General features: G+C 42.3%; 1 protein-coding gene across 1 annotated transcript; it reads left to right on the forward strand.

Moving 5' to 3' along the window:
- Positions 1–540: 540 nt before the first annotated feature.
- hhipl1 (HHIP-like 1) lies at positions 541–10,053 on the forward strand. The gene is made up of 9 exons (XM_084381963.1): positions 541–1,060; positions 4,189–4,835; positions 4,965–5,108; positions 5,225–5,553; positions 5,820–5,946; positions 6,521–6,666; positions 7,672–7,753; positions 8,585–8,667; positions 8,766–10,053. Exons 1-9 carry the CDS (start codon positions 782–784, stop codon positions 9,320–9,322), a joined length of 2,394 nt encoding a protein of 797 aa, XP_084238089.1. The 5' UTR covers positions 541–781; the 3' UTR covers positions 9,323–10,053.
- Positions 10,054–14,219: the final 4,166 nt, after the last annotated feature.

The following is a 14,219-nucleotide window of genomic DNA, read 5'->3' on the forward strand; positions in this document are numbered from 1 at the left end:
CAAGAGGACAGGACGACTGTTGATTGGAGTCTTGCAGTCATTATTTATTTATTTATAGCAAAGTCTGTATCAGTAATGAAGTAGCTTTTCTCTGTCAGGGCACTGAGATGTTCGGATGGTGGCTCTTTTGGTCTGTCACCATGATCTGATGCTGAGAAAAGCTCCTCTGTGGTCAGAATAATCACTTTCTCTCTGAATCCTCAAACACACTGATTTTTCCAGGTTAATGTGACAGTATTAGTTTTCAGCGTGCTCTCAGACCCTCCTGTATTCTGGACTCTATCGTGGACTACAGTTGTTTTTATCATTAGGACCTACATCTGTGTTTGGACTGGAAAGCAGGTCCTCTACGTGCCACACAGGACACGGACACTGGGATTTAAAGGGGAGCTGTTGGAGGCGGAGTTATGGAGGCCAGGCCTCATTTACTATGATGCTATTATTACTATAACGCTCGTTCTGCTGTCGGCGTGATGTTATCATCATCATCATCATCATCATCATCAGCCTGTTGGTCTGCGGCACAGACAGCTCCAGCAGACGGACTGTGCTCCGGGGCTGGTCCGCAGACGGGTCGGGCTCCTACCATTTTGTGTGCAGATGTACCGGGCCAGCAGACGGGTTCGGACTGAGCTCCACAGCAGCAGCTCGGCTCCAGACAGCCCGGCCGACAGAGGACACGGCGGGTCACACGTCAGACGGCGACAGAGAGCAAAGTGCAGACAGGAAGCCGCTCCGGCACAACTTTCTCCCCCAGTGCGGAGCTCCAACGCGCGCCATCATGCAGCGGTGTTACGGCAAAGTCCCGGTGCTGTTGGCCATATGGTGTTTTCTGTCAGTATGGATCGCACCTGTAACGTTACACCCGCAGTGTTTGGACTTCAAGCCGCCCTTCCGCCCGCTCAGGGAGCTGGAGTTCTGCGTAATGTACACTGAGTTTGGCTGCTGTGATTTCCAGAAGGACCAGGAGCTGATGAGGAAGTTCTACAAGATTATGGATCATTTTGATGAGTACGGTTATGAAAGCTGTGCCGGATTCGTGTCGGAGCTGCTCTGCCAGGTAGGCATGCATGCACAAAGGTCGCTTGGCTGAGTCCACAAAGTCCGAATCATGTTCCAGCAGGCTGAGCACAGAGCAAAACACTGAGCCAACAGGCGCAGGGCGAGCTGTCATGTGTCAGATGAGCCTTGTGGAGACTAAAGCAGTTCATCAGAACTGTATCTTACAGCAGAATGTCTGAATATAAAGGGCTGCTGTTAGAGCACACTGATGAGCTGAACTAAGGTAAAGGTCAGCCTTCACCCAGGGGTGCAGGAAGCCTTCAGATGTGGGGGTTCCTCCCTGGATTCTTTGTGTATTTGTCACATCTTGTATTCTGGTGAATTTTAACAGGTGGTCTTATACTTTATCTGTTATAGCAGCATGTGAAAAAATCTTGGTAGGCCTAAATTTGACAATTTCATCCAGAGGAAATGCCCCAGATCATATATACAAATATATTAAAAAGCTAAAGGTATGTCAGTTGATTTATTGACTAAATTATGATAGTTTTAATAACTTCTTACATAAAAATGGCGGTCAGTTGAAGTGCAAGGCACTTAAATAAAAGCTCTTCCAAAATTCAAATATCCACAGAATGAGGTTATGATTCTAATATACCACCTTGATGCAGTGATACTTTATTTTATGAATTAAATACATTTAATTAATGCGTATTAGTTTTATATTGAAAGTTGAATTGTATTTATTTCTCCTCAGTTATATTTTAATTAAAAGTAAATGTATTTAATTGATCACTATTAGTTTCATTAAACACAACATCAACACATTAACACCACACTGAACACACAGTTAGGAAATAGCATGTTAGATAATTAATCCTTGTGTCTTCTGTAGTCTGATTAAACAGTAAAGGCACTGTGGCCCACTGGGCTAACTCCCTGTCTCTGGTTGTACATCGGACTACCAGCTCACCCAGGAGGTTGTGGACACGGGAGGACAGCCAAGCAGGCACTCGGTCATGGGTCCCACTGGCCTTTTGTCCAGTGGGCTACCAGGGCCAGCAAAATCTCTGTCAGTGTCACTGACATGTTATTATTTCCTATTTGTTGTGTGAACAAGTGTTGAAGAGTGATATGAAGCAGGTGAAGCAAGCAGCTCCCTATGTTGACCAAATCACACACAACGTGATTGAAACTTCAACCACTGGCTCTGCTGCCTGGTTTTTCTTACAATGCAAACTATAATTTCACTTTGAGGTCTGTTTTCAAAAGACATCTCCAGTCAGGGACAGGCCACCAGAAACAGGGACTGTTCCTGAAAAACTGTGATGTCTGGTAACCCAGGGCATTTTAATGTATTTGTTTTGTTGATTATGCTTCTTGGCAATAGAGTAGAGCTAGGTAATGAATGAGATAAACACATTTTGCTATAATCAATACTAATAACTGATCAAATGACTTGACTGATGTGAAAGGGATTAGTCGTTATCAACGCACAAACTAGAGACCATCTCAAGATAGGATCACACCAGACTCGTCACCTGTCAACATGTTCACGCTCCGACACATGACTTCTCAGTAAACTACGCTACTACTACTATCAACTAATCTGCATCTCAACTCTCAACTGTGGATAGTTTATTTGTGTGGCCCAAAATTGCATTACATGCCCCAATGGGCTTCACAAACCCACATCACAAGACAATAAAAGTTGAAAATCAGTCGTTAAAAGAACATGCACACTGAATACTTAAAAACAAATTAAGGCAATTTATGGTTGGTCACAAGCAAGAGAGAGGAGATGGGTTTTCAACCTGGATTTAAAAATCTCAACAGAGCTGGCCTCCCTAATCATGGTTGGGAGTTTGTTCCATAAATGGGGGCACGGTAAGAAAAGGCTCTGTTGCCGGCAGATTTCTTAGTGACCCAGGGAGATTTTAGAAGGCCAGCATTTTGGGACTGGAGAGCACTTAAGGAAATAAAAGGTGTGATGAGGTCAGATAAATAAGATGGTGCTAGTCCTTGCAATATTTTGTATGTTAGCAGTAGCACTCTGAAATCAGATCTTACCTGGATCGGAAGCCAATGTAGGGAGGACAGGATGGGTGTTGTATGATAAAATTTTCTGGTTGTGGTGAGGAACCTATCAGCTGCCTTCTGAACAAGGCTTCTCACACTAGATTTGGGTAGGCTGGAAAACAGTACGTTGCAATAATCAAGTCATGTACCAGGGTTTCAGCATCAGACAGAATTAGTGTAGATCAGATTTTTTAAATGTTGCAAAGATGAAAGTAGGCAGTTCTAGTAATATCTTTAATATGTAGGTCAAATGCAAGGGAGGAATCAAAAGTGGCACTGAAGTTTTTGCAAATTTAAGGGACGTGTCTCAAACAGATGACTCTTGCTAGGAGGATCAACCATTAGCAGTTCAGATTCATCTGCATTAAGGAGCAGGAAGATTGATGATATCTAGTCCTTAATAACACATAGACACTCTTCAAGGTTCGATATTGGAGACTGCGAATGATAGCACTGAGGGGCAGCATATAAATAGAAAATAACAGTGGACAGACCCTTGTAGAACACCATGTTGCACTTTTTAGTCGTCCGAAGTCATATTGTTGTGGACCACACGGTGTGTCCTATCAGTCAAATATGAGTTAAACCAAGACAGCTAAGCCTTTAACACCAACTTTGTTCTCCAACCGATATAGGAGGATATTGTGATCAGTGGTGTCAATAGTATAGTGTGTAGTGTATATTAGTGTTTTTTGTTTACTCACTCTCACTGGTATCATCAACCCTTGAGCCACTAGCCCATGGACATTGCTAGAGGATCAGGTCAATCAGGAGTTGACAGAGAGGGTCAGACTCTTTTTAATCAAGACCAGATTATCAAGAAGATTGTACAAACACCTGACCTCAAATAACTGCAAAATTGTTCTTTATTTGCTGGAGGTATACATATTATGAATTATTTGCTATTACATTCCCAATATCATGTTAAAAGGTGATCATTTGTCAGTGTTGGTATATTGTGTATACCAGCTTGTTCATGCTAACCTTAGGTGGCCAAAAAAATAACTTCATGCATTTTTAAGGAAATGTCTACATCTACATATCACACTCAGTCATCCTCTGTATTGTCTCTCCTCCCCTCTTCTTCACTCTTGTTCATCTTTCCAGGAGTGCTCTCCCTATGCAGCTCACCTCTTTGATGCTGAGGACCTGAACACCCCGGTCAGGACCATCCCTGGCCTCTGTCCAGACTACTGCTCCCAGCTTTGGACAAAGTGCAGTTCCACCATCCCTCTCCTGTCTGACCACCCACACATAGCCAAAGTCAAAGATGACCAGACACGTTTCTGCCAGTACCTGGAGCTAGAGGACATGGACTACTGCTACCCACACCTCCTCAGCAACCAGAGGCTGACAAGGAACCTGGGTCGGGTTCAGTCAGACTCGGAGGGCTGTCTGCAGTTGTGCCTGGAAGAGGTTGCGAACGGGCTGCGGAACCCACTAGCCATGGTGCATGCCAATGACGGCACACATCGGTTCTTTGTGGCAGAACAGGTGGGCGTAGTGTGGACCTACCTTCCTGACCGGTCCAAACTGGACAGACCATTTTTGAACATTACCAAGGCAGTGTTAACATCATCATGGGAAGGTGATGAGAGAGGCTTTCTGGGACTTACCTTTCACCCCAAGCACAAGTACAACAGGAAGCTGTACGTGTATTACTCAGTGGAGGTGGGTTTGGATGAGAAGATCAGGATCAGTGAGTTTCATGTGTCAGCCAACGACATGAATGTGGTGGATCACGCCTCAGAGCGGTAGGTATGGAATGGATATCCAGGTCAGCAAACAGCGATGGGTTTTTTATGATCACATTACAAACTCACAAATAAGGAGTCATACCTTGTCCTTTTCTTGTCTTTTTGTCATGTCTACTTTCCTCCCAGGGTTATTCTGGAGATTGATGAGCCAGCAGCAAACCACAATGGAGGGCAACTTCTATTTGCAGATGATGGCTACTTGTACATTTTCACAGGAGATGGTGGAATGGCAGGAGACCCATTTGGGAAATATGGGAATGCTCAGAACAAGTAAGACATCCACTAAAAATTTCAGAAATTAGACACTAAAGTTTTAATTTATGAAGAGTAATTCCAAGTTCCTGTGTGTTTGGATAAAATATGACATTATGCCTCATCTACTTTAGGTCAGCTCTGTTGGGTAAAGCTCTCCGCATTGATGTGGATGACAATGAGAGAGGCCCATTGTACAGAATTCCTCCAGATAACCCCTTCATACATGAGCGAGGGGCACGACCTGAGGTTTATGCTTACGGTGTCCGCAATATGTGGAGGTGTTCTGTGGACCAGGGCGACTATCTGACCAAAGAAGGCAAAGGACGCATCTTCTGTGGGGATGTGGGCCAGAACAAGTTCGAAGAGATTGACATCATCGAGAAAGGTCGGAACTACGGCTGGAGAGCCAAAGAGGGCTTTTCCTGCTACGATAAGAAGCTGTGTGCCAACAGCTCGCTAGGTAGGCATTGACCCACAGTTACCCTCCTTCAACTGCAGACAGCAGTGGTCTCCAAAAAGCCTGCGTGATATTGGAACAAACTGACATTGTGATAACCACAATATATATTGCGATATGAAAAAGAAGTAGGAAGATATAAATAATATAGCTCCTTCAAACCATACAGTACAATAAACAGTTTAACAAGTAGCAATGAAATTAATGTCTCCAAAAACCAGCAATTATATAATAATAACACCAATTGTGACTTATTGATGTTTCCACAGATGATGTCCTGCCTATTTATGCATACCCTCACAAGATGGGCAAGTCAGTGACTGGTGGATATGTGTATCGAGGCTGTGAATACCCCAACCTGAACGGCATGTACATATTTGGAGACTTCATGAGCGGGTAAGACTTAACAACTGAGTCTTTGTTGAGGAGAGCAATCGTCTGGATCGTCTGCCACATATCTTTACTGCTGTTGGTGTTGAGGTCTCTCTCCAGCGTCTGCTTACTTGCTACCTACCAAAATCCAGCTTTTCTGTTATATTGTGATGGTGGTTAAAGTCAGCTCCACCTTGAACAGCTATCATTGAAATGCTGCGTACATGCATGGATGATAATAATCCAGTATGTTATTAAAACACTCAGATAGGGGCCAGCCAATATATGAGTACTTTATGATACTTTAAGTACATTTTGCTGATAATAATGCAGGGCCATTTATATCACACTGTAGTATGGATACTTTTGCTCAACTAATCTTAAAATCTGAATACTTTTATCCACCACAGCGATACACGATCACAACTTCATGCACGTTTTCTAAGGCTGTTTAAAAGTACTTTAAGAAAGTAGGACAGCATAAACCAAAGTAGACATAGGCAATACTTGTTGGTAAGGTATCAAAGTTCACACAAGGCTCAAGATAAAAATAAGAGCATACTTCACATTAGAGATTGCAGATTTGATTCTCTTCCAGGCGCTTGATGAGTCTTCGGGAGGACTTCAGAACAGGGCGTTGGACATACAATGACATCTGTATGGGGACGGGCCTGACCTGCTCCTTTCCTGGACTCATAGACAACTACTACCAGTACATCATCTCCTTTGCAGTGGATGAAGCTGGTATGAATGAACATATGCACAACAGAAACTCAGTCGTGACTTGGAAATATGTCTTCTTGTGTACTATCAGAATCAGAATCAGAAATACGTTATTGATCCCTGAGGGAAAATTGCTTACATTGCAGTGCTCCCATTCAAAGTCCAGAAATACCATAGGGTTGGGCAGTAAACCTTCTCCAAATGAATACACCTAAATGGCATTACCACCAGCTGATTACAAATCACATTGTAGGGCTTTGAGGGAGCTACCATCATTTTCCACCACAAGGTGGCTGCAATGCTGAAGTGTACTTAAAGTGAAATTCTCCATCCTATATCACATTAACATTTTTAACATTATTTATTATGATAATTTCGTGTTTCATTTTATATGAAGAACTTGCTGCATGTAATTTATTCGTTGTAAAGTCATTTAAGCTGCTAAACAAATATTATTATTATTATTATTATTATTACAGTTGTATAATCTTTTTCACACAACAACAAAAATATGATACATGTCCTGCAGGATCAACAGGGGCCTGTGAACTTGACAGCAAGTTCATCATCGCACGGTTGGCGGGTGACTGTTTCTGAGATGTAGATTTGAAGTATTACCATCTCTGGCTGTCACCTTCTTCATGCACATGTTGCAAACAGCCTCATTGTGATTTGCTGGCTCTCCCTTATCATTTGGTCGGTACCCCAAATGCTGCCAATTGCAGGAGTTGGCATTTTTGGGGGGACCAACTTGGAACAACCAAGTAGTTCAACTGAAATCGTCTTTTACCGTTCTAAATGAATATACTATAAGGCTGTATCTAAAATCAGTAACACCAACAACACTTTGTGAAGTCCTTCAGTGCATCATTCTCTAAACACTGTCCGGCTCACAGCTGAGCCAAAGCATTCTGTGAGCCAAGTGGACTAGTTTTTCTCGCCAGTTTTCATCGTCCTGATAATGGACGCCCAATAAGGCATGATCTCTTAATGTCGTCTTCATATAATCTCTTCTTTATCTGTTAGGTGAGCTGTACTTCATGTCGACTGGAACACCGAGTGCTACGTCACCTTCAGGTGTCATTTATAAAGTGGTGGATCCCTCAAGGTGAGTAATGTAGTCAATGCTTCTTTCTGACGCCACCATCATGCTTTCTGTGCAGAGAGTCTTTCCAGTTCTGTTCTTTGTTTCTTGGAAGACACACATCTGTTTATAATTACAAAACAGAGGCAGATCATTCCTCTCTGTCATTCTTTTCTCAGCTGAATGTGAAGGATACACTGCCTCTCTCTGTTTTGGTGACGAAGGGAGATTTAGCAGTGTTGGCAGTAATGTGAAAGGCCTGCTATCCTAAATCTCCCTTCTCTGACATTAGCTCTTTTTACACAGCGGTCCCACAATATGGCTTCAGCAAAGACTTGCCATTACGCTGGCTTTGCTTTATTACACTGAACTGAACAATGTCGCCATAATGTCGCCCCGGTGTGATTTTAGATAGCATGCCAGTGTTCCAAAAGCAACACAACAGCACATGTAACAGTGTGTGTCCCACACTTTATAACAGATGTCAAGCTCTGTTTCTACCTCCATTGCTGGTTTAAAGGGAGAGCAACAATGCCCCTTAACCCCATCTGTGTTCATACCTTCTGCACAGAAAGGTGAGGTGAAACAGAATATCTGAAAGGTATTTCTTCAGTCGGCTCTGGTCTCTCTCAGCATTTCACTCACCAGCAGATGGTTGTGTCACTTATTTGTTTCCAAGCCATCACGCTCATTTGAACAGTTCCTCACCCCTGTTGTAATGTGAGCTGGAAGTTAAAGCATATGAAAAGACTAGAAGTTTTAGAAAAATTAGATTTTTTTAGATCTACCTGCTCTTACTCTGTATTCTCATATGCAACAATATTTCATTCTCTTGTGTTATGTGTTGTCATTCAGACGCGCTCCACCAGGACAGTGTAACTACGAGCCTCTTCCTGTCAGAGTGAAAAGTAACCTCATCAAGTTCGTTCCCCAGGAAAGTGAGTCCACTACTGACTAGTTACAACACTGATGGAATCTGTCATTCATTTGTTATTATTCACGTTGGGTCTCGTGTTTTTCATCATTCTCCCTTTAGCATTTATCGGCACTAGAAACAAGCCTACGCCTGAACCCACAGAGGCCTATGACTGGCTCCAAGACCTTATTGACCGTCTAGGTGAAGTAGGACCAGACCCGACCACCCCTCTGCCGACCACAACTACCACCAAAGCTCCCAAACATACAGGTCGAAAAGGCAGACGCAAGAAGAGCAGATCCAGAGCACAGAGTGCGCCTGAGCCTCAAAATGGAGGCGTCAGACTGGTCGGTGATGAACAGGGCCGCAGCAACCAGGGACGGGTGGAGATCTACATTAATGGAGAGTGGGGCACTGTGTGTGATGACCTGTGGACTACCAAGAACGCTGCAGTGGTTTGCCGGCAACTAGGCTTCCAGTACGCTCTAAAGGCAGCAAGGAACTCTGAGTTTGGGGAGGGGAAGGATCTGCGCATTCTTTTGGATGACGTTCAGTGTGAAGGGACAGAGTCCAGCCTGCTGGACTGCAAACATGCTGGTGTGGGGTTACATAACTGTGCCCATTACGAGGATGCTGGTGTGATCTGTGGCAACTCAGACCACATTGTAGAAGTCTAAATGTTTGAAGACTATGATGTCGGAGCTAACGTTCATTAACTTAATCCACTCTAAATTTACAGTAACATGGTAAAAAAAATCTGTTCTCTTGTATTCTCTTGGTGGAGGATTTTCTCAATGGGCACACCAAATATATACCACATCACTTTGTGCCATGATATTTCCAGAAGGTACAATGGTTTAATTCTTCTTATTGTATTTTGTATTCAGTCCATCACAATAAAAAGGAAAGGGAGAAACCATGTAGAATACAGTGCAGCCACAACACACTGTGTTTTCAAATATGGGCATGGCACAAACTATTTTCATAGAACGCAGAGGTTTATGCAAAAAGTTCAGGAAATCATAATTTAGAGCAGGAGGTGATGTAAAGGGAGGGAGCACCAGCAAAGACAGTCCTCTCATCAAAGCTTTCCACGTTATGAGATAACCTAACAGCTTGGATGCATGATGATGTCTGACACTGTATCAAAATCCAAGGGTGAGAGCTTCCTCTGGTAATGTCTCCTTTTTCCAGTAGCTGCACTTTTTTCTCAAAGGTAAATCATAATATAAGATTGAATGTTTAATTTGAATGTAAGTTTGGCACTCTTGAGTCTGCCTTCTCAGTGATTTGTTGTGTAACAATTCAGAGTTTATGAATGTCAAATTTCTTACGTGTTGAATGTTCAATATGCACTGAATGAATGGTTGTATCAAGAAATGTTTTAATAAAAGCTTTCTAGCGTCTACTGGTTTCCTCCCACCCACACTCTGATATATTGCTGTATTTTGAAAGGTTCATACAATGAATTGAAAAGAACACAAGGTAACAGTTCCTGAATGCTTTGCATATTTTCACATAATGCGTGTAATAATTACCATCTGCAACAGCTGAGGCTGGTTATATTTTGCCACTGGTTCATGGTGTGAATGTACTCTACCACACCTTCAACATTTGTGTGTGTGTGTGTGTGTGTGTGTGTGTGACCATCATAGCCTCATCCTGTGTAGCAGGAACTAACGTTACCACAATTTTGAGTTGGGTACTCTTCCAGGTGATTGTGTTATGGAAGTGTGTGATAATGTTACTGAGTGTCTCAGTCATGATCACATGACAAGATGGTCTCTACTTACAATATCATTTTGCTGAAACGTCAGGACTTGATGGCGAAGCTTGAGATAAGTGGATTATGTTACATGTTTTAACAGGTGATTTGTAACTTTACAGAGTACATTTGAAGTAACCCTGCCAACCACTCAGGCCAGCCCCCACGTTGTTTCTCGGTGCATGTACAGTATATACTGGGAATTACGGTATGTGTGTAACAAATGATTTCAAAGTAAAATTGAGAAAAATTGTGGTTATGAAAATCAAGGCTTTGTCATCTCAGTTGTGTGAATAATCAGTCAAACCTAATTAAGTTTGACTGATTAATTAATCTTTAAAAATATTTTCTTTAAGATACAGATTTAGATATTTTATTTAGATATGTATTTTTGCCTGCTTGTTTGTTTGTTTGTTAATAAGTTAAATCATTATCGATAGATTAACTGAGTCAATGAATGTGAAACCACATTCACAGGAAGATCGCTTTAATTTTGAAATCAGTTCCGACCCTCTCTTACCGTAATGCCTAGGTACGTGCCGCAATTTTATTGTAACGTGCTTTAATCCAACGCGGCGGCTGGCCTGACCGCACTTCCCGCGTGTTTTGTAACGCAGTTGTTGTACGGTAGAGCTCCGTCATATTGACATAGGCGTTCTGAACGAGCCACAGTACGTCACTGTTCATCGTGTCATTAAATACTTAACATTGGACTCCTGAAGCCGCAATTGGCTCCATAGCTCAGTGGTTAGAGCACTGGTCTTGTAAACCAGGGGTCGCGAGTTCGATCCTCGCTGGGGCCTGGTGGGTTTTCTACATTCTCTTCCTCACAGTGACAGATGAACCTGCGTGTTACTGACATCATTTTTGAACACATCTGGAAACAACAAAGGCCAGCAAACATTTTCAGATATACGTCTGACTGAAGAATGCAAGCACCATGTCTTCAGCAGAATAGCATTGCTGTAAGTGCAGCATTGCACCATTCACAATGTTTTAGTGTTGCATTATTATTGTGACACTGCAAAATCCTAAGATACAAACAGAAGTGTGGGCCAGGCTTTGTGGATGAATAAATGATAAACTAGTAGAGTTCAGTGTTCAGCATTCGTATGAATGAAAATGGAATGAAATCCAATCTAGTTCCAATCTAGTTCCTACAATATCATCTGAATCATATATATTTTTAATGTTTTCCATATTTAAAATATCCAGTTCATTGGTGTTTTTGATGAATTTGTTCATTTGATCAAATTTGTTCACATGTGATTTTTTAGTTATTCAAAAATATAAAGCCTATTCTTGGCTTGTTTTCTACAGCTCATTATCAGTTTTAATAAACCTCATTTCAACTACATTGAATGTCCATTTTCTTTATTGACTGTTAAATAATGAGGTATAATAGAATGTGTCAGTGGTTTAGAGTAAACAAATCAATCTGACAGAGAGTTCAGACTGGTCTGTGGTGTAGGGCCAGTCTCAGGAGCCACCTGCTGACCAGTGGCACCAAACTACACACATAAAGAAAACATGGCTGTGGCTTATTAATAATGTTGTGCAGCAAGTAATGAGAAGGGAAAGAGTTAATTTCATCTGTCCAGGAAACTGTGCTGACCCTGCCTGAGTAAGAGTTAGCAGGAGTACTGAACTCTGCCACAGTAAGAAAACACAGCAGTCCAGCTCTGCTTCAGGTCTGCAGGACGGTCTTGTGAATCTTTGCGTGTCATCATGGTAAAATGTGTTTCTGGGGACAGGACATGGTAACAGGAGCTGCCACAGAAGTGATTTACTATTATTTTAAAACATTTGGAGTACTTTGCTGGTGTTTATATGTCTGTCTGTCTGTGGACAGACTTTGTTAGCGTATTACATCACAACTTTGGAAGATATAGACACAACTTGACAGAATGAAGGCAGTGTTGTAATTGGGTATGTGCAATTCACAGCGTGCACAGGTTAGAGTTATCTTCAAACACGGCAGCAGCTGCAAGCATTTGCTGTGTTTAATGACTGGATAATTACCTTTGCAAGACGAACATTAAGCAGGTCACATGTTTGACAACAGCTAACAAGCAGACAAACACACACCTCAGAGTCCTCTGTAGCCTCTCCAGCAGGCCCACAGGTGGGTTCAGAACCACCAGCTTGTGCCACAGTGAAGAAGCCACCAAACTGTTTATCATCAGTGTCCGACCTCTGTAAGAGACCTGAGAGAGGATCCACCTCCACTTTGCCAGCCTGGTTGTTATGGCCCAACCCCTCCCTGTTCCACCCCATACCTCCTGGTAGCTGTGGGACCTCTGACTGCCTCCACCCCCCACACAACAGCTTCCCCCTGTTCACTTTTGCAGCCCTTTGATAAACCTGAAGTGTCTTACCCTCTAAAAGAAGCGTCACCCGAGGCAGGACTCGTTTACCCAATAACATTTAGAAAGTCTAGAAGAGCCGCACGATTAGATGACTTAATCTCTATTCAAGTTAGTTATTGTTAGTTGGTCAGTGTTTAAGTTATGGTAAAGTCCAGCCATTTTGGCACTGTGTCCAGCTTTATGTAACGTCCTTGCACCTGAGCTGACTGAGAAACTACATTACCTGAGTACAGTGTAGTTCCTCTGTCAGTCGTGTTTTTTCAGTTTGAGAAAAAGTTCATATTACCAAGAATAGTAAATTGGTCCTAAAATAGACAAAGACCAGACAGCCTTGAGCAACAGATCTTAGTTTGATCTAAGTCAAAATCAGAGTTACAGTATCTTTGTCAAAGTGGACCGTGGTAGACAGCGGTGCAGAAGAAATAAATCAATGTGATGGACTAGAGACCAGCTGTGATGGGACCCCATCAGCTGTGATGGGACCCCACCAACTGTGATGGGATACAATGTTCATAGAGCTTGATGGTACAGTTATTGCCTGAGCAAAAAAGGCTTTTACTAAATATTAAGATTACTTAATATTAATTAATTATATTTTATAATTATAAAATCACATGATGATCTAGAATCTGAGGTTTTATTGTATTTCCACCACAAATTTTCTTAATTTGTGTTTTTAAACCGTTGCTCTCTTCTACGCAAATACATGCAAATAAGAATTAAAAACAACTTTTAAAAAGTGTATCTCTTTGGCATTAAATATTCTCTTTTATTCAATATCTGTATTGTTGAGCCTCTACCTATACACCCTTGAAGTAACTTACACTTTGACTCCCAAAGAAGTCTCTTATATCCAGTTTTCTTTTCTTTGACATCCTTCAAATCCTATACAGCACACACGCACGCACACACGTACACACACGCAAACAGACACAAACACAAATGTAAATGACACCACTGATACTAAAATCCATCTAGCTGACGTGACCCAGGAAGAACAAATGCCGAACATGTTGACAACTTACACTCGCACCTGCAGGTAACATGCACTGCCTCTCCTCCGGTCCAACTAGCAGGTTGCAGGTAGTTTTGACAAGCAGAAGAAGTGACAGTGGGGACAGCCAATCACATGTAAGTTAGCGAGAAACCGGCAGCCATCAGGGAGCGGTATTTAGGTTAGAGGCGGGACTTCTAGCAGAGACCGACATTTAACCCTTTGTGTGCCATAATCATTGACTAAACACTACGGATAGTGGTTGTATTGATAGTGACTACACAGTAGCGGCTGAATATTGGTAGGGACGTGTGGTGTTTCCGCCTGAACGCTAGAGGTGCTATGAGTAGAGAGTAGACAGAGAGCAGGTGTAGAGAGAAGAAGAAGAGAGAAGTTACTGCCTGTAAGCTACATGCTATGCTACATACTACGTCCTCCCGACTTTA

The sequence above is a fragment of the Pagrus pagrus genome (genome assembly GCF_965226575.1).
Source record: "Pagrus pagrus genome assembly, chromosome: 18".
Taxonomy (NCBI): domain Eukaryota; kingdom Metazoa; phylum Chordata; class Actinopteri; order Spariformes; family Sparidae; genus Pagrus; species Pagrus pagrus.